Raw genomic sequence first — 12,073 nt, 5'->3', positions numbered from 1 at the left:
AGCTAGTGGAGGTGATGGAATTCCAGTTGAGCTATTTCAAATCCTGAAAGATGATGCTGTGAAAGTGCTGCACTCAATATGCAAGCAAATTTGGAAAACTCAGCAGTGCCACAGGACTGGAAAAGGTGAGTTTTCATTCCAATCCCAAAGAAAGGCAATGCCAAAGAATGCTCAAACTACCACACAGTTGCACTCATCTCACACGTTAGTAAAGTCATGCTCAAAATTCTCCAAGCCAGGCTTCAGCAATACGTGAATCGTGAACTTCCAAATGTTCAAGCTGGTTTTAGAAAAGGCAGAGGAACCAGAGATCAAATTGCCAACATCCGCTGGATCATCGAAAAAGCAAGAGAGTTCCAGAAAAACATCTATTTCTGCTTTATTGACTATGCCAAAGCCTTTGACTGTGTGGATCAAATAAACTGTGGAAAATTCTGAAAGAGATGGGAATACCACACCACCTGACCTGCCTCTTGAGAAACCTATATGCAGGTCAGGAAGCAACAGTTAGAACTGGACATGGAACAACAGACTGGTTCCAAATAGGAAAAGGAGTACGTTAAGGCTGTATATTGTCACCCTGCTTATTTAACTCATATGCAGAGTACATCATGAGAAACGCTGGGCTGGAGGAAGCACAAGCTGGAATCAAGACTGCCGGGAGAAATATCAATAACCTCAGATATGCAGATGACATCATCCTTATGGCAGAAAGTGAAGAGGAACAAAAGCCTCTTGATGAACGTGAAAGTGGAGAGTGAAAAAGTTGGCTTAAAGCTCAACATTCAGAAAACTAAGATCACGGCATCTGGTCCCATCACTCCATGGGAAATAGATGGGGAAACAGTGGAAACAGTGTCAGACTTTATTTTTTGGGGCTCCAAAATCACTGCAGATGGTGATTGCAGCCATGAAATTAAAAGACGCTTACTCCTTGGAAGAAAAGTTATGACCAACCTAGATAGCATATTGAAAAGCAGAGACATTACTTTGCCAACAGAGGTCTGTCTAGTCAAGGCTATGGTTTTTCCTGTGGTCATGTATGGATGTGAGAGTTGACTATGAAGAAAGCTGAGCACCGAAGAATTGATGCTTTTGAACTGTGGTGTTGGAGAAGACTCTTGAGAGTTCTTTGGACTGCAAGGAGATCCAACCAGTCCATTCTGAAGGAGATCAGCCCTGGGTGTTCTTTGGAAGGAATGATACTAAAGCTGAAACTCTAGTACTTTAGCCACCTCATGCGAAGAGTTGACTCATTGGAAAAGACTCTGATGCTGGGAGGGATTGGGGGCAGGAGGAGAAGGGGACGACAGAGGATGAGATGGCTGGGTGGCATCACTGACTCGATGGACATGAGTCTGAGTGAACTACGAGAGTTGGTGATGGACAGGGAGGCCTGGCGTGCTGCAATTCATGGGGTCGCAAAGAGTCGGACACGACTGAGCAACTGAACTGAACTGAACTGAAGTTGCTCATTCCCTTCTCCAAGGGATCTTCCCCACCCAGGGATCAAACCCAGGTCTCCTGCACTGTAGGTAGATACTTTACCACCTGAGCCACCAGGAAAGCCATGTCACCCCACAAACACCCCTAAAAAAAAGTCCTACCCTCCAGTACCTCGGAGTGTAACCTTATTTAGAGAGAGGGTCTACAGAAAGGTGATAAAGTTTAAACGAGGTCATTAGGGTGGTCCCTAATCCTGTGTGACTGACACCTACCCAACGTCCCTCAGTCTTACTGATGGACTCAGAGTGACAACAGATAGACTGACACAGCAAGTGAAGGACAGATAGAGACTGGAGGACAGACAGACAAAGGGACAAGAGGCCAAGAGGCTGATGAAAGGTCCGGGACTGAAGGTGCAGCCAGGAACAGGGGGCTCCCCGAGCCGCCAGGTGAGCCCACGCACGGCCGCCTTGGAGAGTGGAGGAAGACCCCGCCCAGAGCCTGCGTCTGGTGCACGGGGGCCCCACCCACATCCCGGGCCGATGCCACTCAGCCGGCAGGCTCACCCAGGTAGTTAACGCCAAGCTGCATCTCAAAGCCGTCCTCCGTGGTCCAGTGCGGGCACCGCATCACGGCCGCGTTGTTGATCAGGATGTGAACGTGCTCCTCCTCTGGAAAACGGGGGTGAGGACAAACGGGACTCAGCTTCCCCCGCTATAAAATGGGTAACAGAACCTGCCAGGTAGGACGGCTTCATCATGACCCCCTCAAAAAGTACTTTCTGCAACCTAATGTCCATCAACAGAGGAATGGACAAAGAAGACACAGTGCGACGGAGTATTATTGGGCATAAAAAGAAGGAAATGATGCCATCTGCAGCAACAGGGACGGACCCAGAGACGATCATCTAGGTACAGTGAGCCAGAGAAAGGCAAAATCATGATATCACTTATCTGTTGTTACTGTTCAGTCACTATGTTTGTGTCCGAGTCTTTGCGACCACATGGACTGCAGCACGCCGGGCTGCCCTGCCCTTCACTACCTCCCAGAGTTTGCTCAGACTCATGTCCCTTGACTTAATGATGTCATCCAACTATCTCATCCTCTCATTTATATATGGAATCTAAAAAAAAAGGATACTAATGACTTTATTTACAAAACAGAAATAGACTCACAGACACAAAAAACTTATGGTTGCCAAGGTGCAGGGGGAGGGATTAATTAGGAATCTGGGATTAACATATGCCCGTTACTCTATATAAGACAGATAACCAACAAGGACCTACTGTATAGCACAGGGAACTATACTGAATACCTTGTAATAATCTATAATAGAAAAGAGTCTTAAAAAAAATGTATTTTTGTGAGCGTTCACGTGTGTATATAACTAAATCAGAGTTCAAGTTTGCTATAAACCTGAAACCAACAAAACATTATAAGTCAATTATATTTCAATAAAAATTTTAAAACACACACACACACAGGAATTCCCTGGCAGTCCAGTGGTTAGGACTCCACGCTTCCACAGCAAGGTACACGGATTCAACCCCTGGTCGGGAACTAAGATCCTGCAAGCCCCACAGTGGCAGGGAGAGAAACAAACACACACAAGACAGCCACGGCAATAAAAGGAAAAAGTCCTGCCCGCACTGATCTCCAGGAGAGAGCTTCGGACAAAAAGCAAGGGGCAGTATCGGCTGGATAACAGGCTGCGGTTTATACAAAAAACCCAAGGGGAGGCGTATCCCCCCGTTTGCTTTATACACGCATCAACAGTCCCCCAGAGGACGCACAGCGGGGGAAGCAGTGAGCCCATCTGAGGACAGCAGCCAGGGAGCTAGTGGCGGCTGCGCCGGGAATATGTTTTCCTGTAGCCCCGTTTGCACTTTCTGAACATTTAAGCTTGCAAATGTTATTCCTGTTCGAAAAATAAATAAATATGTAAGCGGTTCTGAGACCGCGCAGCAAGCAGCAGGAAGAGTGAGTCAGCCATCAAGGAGATGAGAGTGCAAAGAAACGCCAGCCTCATGCCTGGCTCTGCAGAAGGAGACGCCCAGTGGAGAAGGTGGGCATTCCTGGGTGCTCTGCGTCGTGCCTGCGGGTCCCCTCTGAGTCACTTGTCCTCACGGCCGACATGGCCCCAGGCACTCCGGAGACAGAGCCTGAATCTGACTCACGTCTGTGTCCCTGGAGTCACCTCAGCGCCAGGGAGCCTGAGCAAACAGTGGGTGAGTCGGTGTTTCTGCCCTTCTCCTCCTGGTTAACTCTTCCTCTGCCTCCCTACACATCAAATCCGTTCCCAGCCTCTGCTTCTCCCAGGAGCCCAGCTCAGACAGAAGGACTCGGTTTTCCTGGACAGTGGGACTCAGTAACCTTCTTCTGTAAAGGACCGGGTAGCAAATGTTTTCGGTTTTGCAGGCGATTTGGTCTGTCTCCACTGAACTCTGCCCTCTCAGGACTAAAGCGGTCACAGACAATATGGAAATCAATGGGCCCAGCTGTGTGTCAATAAAACTTTACGGAGGTGATTTGTTGTTGTTGAGTCGCTCAGTGGTGTCCAGCTCTTTGCAACCCCATGGACTGTAGCCCGCCAGGCTCCTCTGTCCATGGGATTCTCCAGGCAAGAATACTGGAGTGGGTTGCCATTTCCTTCTCCAGCAGATCTTCCTGACCCAGGGATCGAACTCACATCTCCTGCACTGACAGGCGGGTTCTTTAGCACTGAGCCACCAGGGAAGACCCTTTATGGAGATATATGCATACATATAGCTGAGTCACATTCTTCTACAGCGGAAACTAACACAGCACTGTAAACATTATACTCCAGTTAAAAACCTTCAGGGAAACTAAAACCTGAATTACTAACACAGCACTGTAAACAACTATACTCCAGTTAAAAACCTTTAGGGAAACTAAAACCTGAATTTTTAACACAACACTGTAAACAACTATACTCCAGTTAAAAAAAACCTTTAGGGAAACTAAAACCTGAATTTTTAACACAGCACTGTAAACAATTATACTCCAGTTAAAAAAAAACCTTTAGGGAAACTAAAACCTGAATTTTTAACACAACACTGTAAACAATTATACTCCAGTTAAAAAAAAAACCTTTAGGGAAACTAAAACCTGAATTTTTAACACAACACTGTAAACAACTATACTCCAGTTAAAAAAAACCTTTAGGGAAACTAAAACCTGAATTCCAGGAGTTCCCTGGCGACCCAGTGGTTAGGACCCTGTGCTTTCACTGCCCAGGGAGCAGGTTCAAGCCCCGGCCCGGGAACTAACACCCTGAAAGCCATGCAGTGTGGCCAAAAAAAACAAAACACCATCTGAATTCCAAATAAAAGTCACATGTCGTGAAATGTTATTCTTTTTTCTTTCCCGCATGTAAAAATGAAAAATATGTAAACATGAAAATGTCAGAAAAGAAAACAGTGTAAAATCTTCACCCAAAGACAGAACAAAAACGGGCAGTGACCGACACTCGGCTCCAGGGCCTGCCCGGTGTGCTCGATCCTCACGGCCTGGCCACTCAGGCCCTCCCTCACAAGCCCCGCGGCCTCTCTCTTGCCTTCAGTGACCTTCGCCGCGAACTCTCGGATGGACTTCAGGGAGGCCAAGTCCAGGTGCCGGGCGTTGACACGGTGATTGAGGGTCTCCCCTCGAATCTCCTTGGCCGCCGCTTCGCACTTCTCCATGTCTCGACAGGCCAGAATGATGTTGCCTCCTGGAAGAGCCAGACGAGAAAAAAAAATTTTTAATAAACATAAAAAAGATCCACTCCTAAGCGTACGTACCCAAGATAAATGAAAAGATAAGTCCATACGAAACTATGTACTCTAACGTACACAGAGGCACTGTTGAGACAGAAACACCCCAAATGTCCATCACGGGAAGAATGAACATGGAGGGGGAGGGATAAAGTGGGAGTTTGGGACTAACATATACACTCTGCTGTATATAAAATAGATAACCAACAAGGACCTAGTGAAGATCACAGGGAACTCTGACCAATATTCTGTAATGAGCTGAGTGGGAAAGAATTTGAAAAAGAATAGATACATGTATGTTTAAAACGGAATCACTTCGCTGCACGACTGAAACTAACGCAACACTGTAAATTGCTATCCTCCAATATTCAAAAAAAGCATTAAGGGAAACGTGGCCCATCCATCAGTGGAGTATTACTCAGCCGTGAAAAGGAAGGAAATCCCAAAGCATCCGCACCACGGATGAGCCTCACAAACACGATGCTCACTCAGTCAAAGCAAGAGGCATAAAAGCACGGTGTATGATTCCATTAATCTGAAATGCCCGGAGAGGCAAATCCACAGGAGGAAGATCAGCGGTTTCCCAGCTTTGCAGAGGACGGGACATTAAGAGGGCCACGGCTTAGAGGACCCAGGTTTTATTTTGGGGTGATGAAACATGTTCGACAATGGGGAGCAGTCATGGCTGCACATTTCTGTGAAGATACTAAAAATCCCAGAAGTGTGTATTTTAAATGTGTGAATTAAATATTTAATACACCCATTTAAAAAAAAACAAAAAACTTTTTTTTCTTTTTTTCAAATTAGAAAAGTGAGGAAAAACAGGGTCTGAGAAAAGGATGGGCAACAAGGATGCTGACTGTGTGGGTCTTTGGGGCTCCCCTGGGGTGGACCAGCCGCTTCCTCCACACCGGCTGCCCCATCACAGCCCAGGACAGAGTGCATCAAGTCCGGGCTCCGTCCGTCCTCGCAGGGCCAGCCCGGCCCTTGGACAGCGGTGGGTGTGTCGGCCCAAGTTCCGGTCTCACCAGGTCCGGAAAGGAACACCTGCCCCTCCCTGGGGGAAACCCCGTGTGATGAGGCGCAGGGGCAGAGGACCGCCCACCATGGCCCCCATCACTCTGACCTTGGGGCCAACATGCAGCTCGGGCCTGGCTAATCCAGCAGGGACGCATTCACTGGCCACCGCGTCTCGAGCCCTCCAAGGAGGCCCTCCAAGGAGAGGTCCCGGCCTCCCCCAGCCCTCACGCCTGCCCCAGCCTCTCCCTCCTAACTCGTCTTCCAGCTGTTCAAACAAAAATCAGGAGGCCTTCCTCTCTCGTGCCTGTCCCCCCAGAAACCCCACTAATTCTAAATTCAAAAGAGAGCTCTGTGGGGACTTCCCTGATGGTCCGGTAGTTAGGAATCCAAGCTTCCAGTGCAGGGGGCACGGGTTTGATCTCTAGTCAGGGAACTAAGATACTGCATGTCACACAGTGGGGCCAAAAATAAATAAATTTTTTAAAAAAGAGAGATCTGTGTGCTGAGGAGGGCACGTCTCCATAAGCCCACTCTGACCATGAGAAAAACATCAAACAGACCCAAATCGAAGGGGGCATTCTTTCTATTAAAGACCCAATCAGTAAGCTTGGAAGAGCCTGAAGTCAAGTCTTACTCCCAACCTCTGACCCAGGCTCCAACCCAGTCACCAGGACTGAGTCCAACCAGCATAGGAGAGGGCGAGGCCGATGCAGAGAAAAACCCAACCAGAAACTGCTGAGCCTCCACGGGCTCCTCTGAGCCCTTGGACCCATCCGCCTCCTTCCAGGAACACCAGGCTTTGGGGCTTACACCAGCCTGCGTTTGTTTCTGCCACTTACAGAACCGAAAGAATCAGAAGCCTTAACACCCCTAGGTGAATCCCACCATCCACCACCAGATCTTAACACCAGATCTTAACACCCCCAGGGGAATCCCATCATCCACCACCAGATCTCGCTCCCAAGCCCCAAGCCAAGAAGCAGGTGCCCAATGGGACATCACCTCTTTTGGCCAGCTCCAAGGCAGTCTGCTTCCCGATGCCCGTGTTGGCACCAGTCACAATGACAGTCTTCCCGGGAATGGTGGCCTTGCTGGGACAAGCCCCGCCGGCAACAAAGTCCCTGGAGGTAGGAAACGGGAGGTCAGTTCCATCTGTCTGTCCACTCTCACTGCAGGTGCCCCCAACGGTTATGATCTCAGACAAGTGACCACTCTGAGCTTGTGTTCCCCCAGTAGAAAGATGGGAACAATATCCCACAACCCAAGGGAGCCCTGTGGTTACTCAGTACCTCCTGGTGTGGGGAAGCCTCCTCGTCATAACCATCGTTAGCTGATAAAGACCCCTGTGTTCAATCCCTACGGCTGTTGTAACATTTCACTAGGAGCTCAGTAGGTTAAATCACACAATGGTGTTTCCCTAGAGTCTGCAGTTCAGAGTCCCAGAAGGGTCTCAACAGAATAAAACTGAGGTGTCAGCAGAGCTGTGTTCCTTCTGGACGCGCAAGGGAGAATTGAGAATTGTTCCCGAGCCTTTTCCAGATTCTAAGGGCCGCCTGCATCCATGGGCTGGTGGCCCCTTCCTCCACCTTCAAAGTCAGCAACACAGCAGCGTCAAGTCTCTGGCTCTGATTCTCCCGCCTCCCTCTTGTACTGTTGTGATGACGCTGGGGCCACCTGGTGATCATCTCCCATCATGGAGGTCCTTAATGACATCTGCAGAGTCCCCTTTGACCGGTAAGGATACATAGTCATAGGTTCTAGGCATTAGGATGTGCAGGGCAGGAGGGCCTTATTCTGCTACTCTGTCTATATTCCAGAGGCTAAATACTGGAAACAACTAAATGTCCCCAACAGGAAGCTGGCCAGAGAAACAGTGTCCTCTCCAGACAAGAGGGTCATTTTTAATTAAAAATAAATAGTCATATTCTCCATCCCCAACTAGGGCATTCAGCTTTCTTTTATTCTTCCCATACTGGTATTTTTTATTATTATTATTTTTAAGCTTTTTCAGAACTAACAGACATCAGCACGAATAAAAATAAAAACAGCAGCCAATGAATTTTTTTTTGGCCATGCCTTCTGCTTTGAGGGTTCTTACTTCCCCAACCAAGGACTGAACAGTCAGGCCCCGGCATGAAAGCGCCAAGTCCTAACCCCTGGACTGCCAGGGAATTTCCCGATGATTTCTACAAGGAAAAATTATTTCCATTTCCTAGAGCTTTCAAAAAAACGGTGGTTAATACAAAGCAGGAGTTTATAAAAAAACAAGATACCAGCTGGCTACACAAAAAAAGACTTTATTGGATCAGGAGGAACAACTTCAAAAGGAAGCCTCATCACAGAGCAGATGAACAAGCCTAAACGTATTTATGCAAAGAGATTAACAGTCAATCAGTCTATCCTTCGACCCCTTATGAGAGGGGAAAAGAAAGATACTTCAATATTGTAATCACTTTCTGGCCTAACTCCCAGCTCTTGTGTAACTGTAATAAAATACGTATTGCTAATCCTGAACACTTAACGTAAGGTCTACCATCTTAAATTTTTAAGTGTACAGTATAACACTGTTACTACAAGCATAACACAGTTATATTTTTAAGTGCTCAATAGTCACACTGTATGGCTCATAATAGCCAGGGCAAATGTAAAAGATTTCCATCTTCACAGAAAGTTCTACTGAATGGTGCTGCTATAGAATATTTGGTTGCGGTATTTTGGTTTGGAGTGGGGGGGATTTTTATATTGAAGAATAGTTGATATACAGTATTATGTATGGTACAGGTGTACAACATAATGCTTTACAATTTTTAAAGGTTATATTCCATTTATATCTATTATAAAAGAGTTGCTATATTCCCCTGGTTGTACAATATCTCCTTGTGGTTTATTTTATAACTAACAGTTTGCACCCCTTAGCCCCCTGTCTTGTTTTTATTTAGTGAATTCCAGGAACCACAGGAAAGAATAACGATCTTATCATTGACTGAGTTGGACAATCCTAACTTGTTTCTCTGATTCCGGACAACGAGAGCTTAGGTGGCATACACGTTCCTTGCATCTGGGCCAGGACGTGACATATGGGAGGTGCCCAGTAGGTATCTGCTGAATGAATTAATTAATGCACTAAAAGTCCGGAAGCAACTAGACCAAAACGTTTACCAGGGCCCGGATCCGCCCCTCTCTCTGGCCGACCTTGGGCCGTGACCTGCCCGCTTGGGGCCCAGGCTTGTCCCCGCATTCTCTGGGAGCACTGCTGGATGAGTGGACTGGAGGACTCCTGGGTGGGCGAGGAGCTGGCGATCTACATCCGGCCCTCCCTCCCTGTCCAAGCCCACCGGCCCGCTGTTACCGCGCCTGAAAGACCCGCGCGAACTCACTTGAGCAGCACGGCGCCGCCCACGGCCGTGCCCAGCACGGACAGCGGCAGAACGTAGCGGCTCATGCCTGGCCGGAGCTGGAGTCTGACTGCAGCCGCCCGCACGCGCGAACCCCGAAGTCTGCACCTAGAGCGCGCCGCCCGGGACCCACGTGCGGAAGGGCACACGCCGCCGGAACCCGCGCCTCAGGAAGGGGCGGGGCGGGGGAGGGGCCCCCATGGTGGGACCTATGGGGACGGACTGCGAGCGCAGCTGCTGCTGGGAATGGTAGTTTCAGGGGCCGGGGCCTCGGGGGCGGGGCCTACGCGCTGTTCCGATGACGTCACACTCCCTCTGCTTAAAAGTTCAGCTCGGTGCCATAGGGACCCCAGGGTCCCAGCGAGGCAGCTGTCGCTTCCGGACCTGGTCCTCTATTTGTCTTTCAAATGGATCAGCCTGTTTCCTCCTCTAAAAATACGTGTGCCTACGAACTAGCTGTGTATAAAACAAAACAGCTCCGAGACGATATTGTACAGCACAGGGACGCCAGCCAGTATTCCATAAAAACTTTAAACCGAATGTAATCCGTAAAAAATTTGAATCACTGTTGTACACCTGAAACTAATGTAGTACTGAAAATCAAGTATACCTCAATGAAAACAAATAAATAAGTGGCATAAATATACGAGTTATTTGTCGACTTTCTGGGACAATTTGATAAATTCAATGCTCAGAATCCAAGACCTACAAGCCTAGGAGGTTCCCAGATTCCTGGAGTACTGAGCCAGGAGGTCATGGGGATGTAAACTTCGGGCCTGAGGGAGGAGGGGCCGGGAGTCTGGACCTCGGGTCTGAGGGAGGGGCTGGAGGCCTGAACTTCTGAGTCTGAGGAGGGGCCCACCCTAATTCAAAATGACGTCCCCCTAATTCACTACATCTGCAACAACCCTATTTCCGAATCAGATCGTATTCTGATGTCTACTACACATTAGGATTTCAACATATATAAATTTGTGGGGGTAGAAGGGAGAGGCAATTCAACTCATCCCACTTAATCAAAATAATCAAAAGTGGGAAGCAATCCAATTTTGTAATAGATATGTCCATCAACAGCTAAAGGAATAAGTTATTTATAGTAAATTCAGACAATGGAAAGAAAGTGAAAGTGAAGTCGCTCAGTCCTTTCCGACTTTTTGCAATCTGTGGACTGTAGCCTACCAGGGTGTTCCGATCTTGGCATTCTCCAGGCAAGAATACTGAAGTGAGTTGCCATTTCCTTCTGCTCAGACAATGGACTCTTTCTTAATAAAAGGAATGATCTATTGGTATTTGTACAATATGTTTGATTCCAGTTACATGACAGTCTAGGAGAGAGAATGAATACCAGTATTTACCAAGGGTTGAGGGGGTGGGGGGTGTAATTACTGCAAAGGGAACCTTTGGGGAGTTTTGGAAAGAGTGTCTTGGTTACACAGGAATTTATACACATGACAACATACATTCGTCAAGTCTCATCAGTATGTTCGCTGGATTTTATTCTATGTAAGACACTTCCCAAGTGGCGCTAGTGGTAAAAACAAACTCGCCTGCCAGTGCAGGAGATGTAAGAGGCACTGGTTCAATCACTGGGTCGTGAAGATCCCCTGGAGGAGGAAATGGCAACCCACTCCAGTATTCTTGCCTGGAGAATCCCATGGACAGAGAAGCCTGGTGGGTTACAGTTCATGGGGTTGCAAAGAGTCGGACACGACTGAAGCGATTTAGCATGCATGCATTGCATGTAAATTATACTGCAATAAAACTGATGAAAAAGCAAAAAACAGAAACCACTGAAAAGATTTTCATAATTTAGTTTCAAAAATTATATCATCCAAGTAACTCTGATTTATGATTGGATTGAGTTTGTCAATAATCCACAGACACACTTTAGAACACTTTCAAAATGACAAATAGCTGATTAATAAATTGTTTCCAAATGTCCCAAGAACTTTTTTTTTTCTTTTCCTTTTTTTGTTAACAAGGCAAAACATGCCTATTTAGCTAAAATTGATGAGTCGGGGTAGGACATGGCAGAAATGTACAAGGCTGGAGATGAGAGGCTCGGGGGTCAACAGAGCACTCAGGATGGAGAAGCCTGAGGTCAGCAGTCTTATAGGTGGGGGGCCCTACCCCCCAAAACAGCAGGAAGTCTTGGGAACAGGATGAAAGCACCCAGACAGCAGGCTCCAGGTTGGTCTCTGAGATGGGGATGTCCAGGGTGGAGAAAGATCTAGCAACTCTGAAGCATCATCTCTTGGCTCCATTACGACACAGAGGGCTGACATGACTTGCAGGTCTGGGGCAGCAGCACCAACAGTGAGTCATGAAAACCCTCCTGGACACAGGAAACACGACAGGGCATCCAAAGAAAGCACTATGGCCAGCATCCAGGATCTGTGATTGGAGAATCAGACTAGGAGCGAGGGAAGACTTCCT

At 47.6% G+C, this 12,073-nt stretch overlaps 1 protein-coding gene across 2 annotated transcripts in view; it reads right to left on the bottom strand.

Moving 5' to 3' along the window:
* RDH13 (retinol dehydrogenase 13 (all-trans/9-cis)) overlaps positions 1-9,793 on the bottom strand; it is an 18,204-nt gene extending 8,411 nt beyond the window's left edge. For both annotated transcript variants that reach the window (XM_010847945.1, XM_010847937.1), the window contains exons 1-4: positions 9,620-9,793; positions 7,245-7,363; positions 5,024-5,179; positions 2,013-2,117 (exon numbers count right to left, since the gene is read on the bottom strand). In XM_010847945.1, coding sequence (XP_010846247.1) covers positions 2,013-2,117; positions 5,024-5,179; positions 7,245-7,363; positions 9,620-9,684 — 445 coding nt within the window. In that variant the 5' untranslated portion in view covers positions 9,685-9,793. The remainder of the gene's footprint in view (positions 1-2,012; positions 2,118-5,023; positions 5,180-7,244; positions 7,364-9,619) is intronic.
* Between the last annotated feature and the right edge of the window lie 2,280 nt (positions 9,794-12,073).

This window comes from Bison bison, unplaced genomic scaffold (assembly GCF_000754665.1).
Source record: "Bison bison bison isolate TAMUID 2011002044 unplaced genomic scaffold, Bison_UMD1.0 scf7180017849863, whole genome shotgun sequence".
Lineage (NCBI taxonomy): Eukaryota > Metazoa > Chordata > Mammalia > Artiodactyla > Bovidae > Bison > Bison bison.
This window is presented reverse-complemented; position numbering and strand designations above follow the sequence as displayed.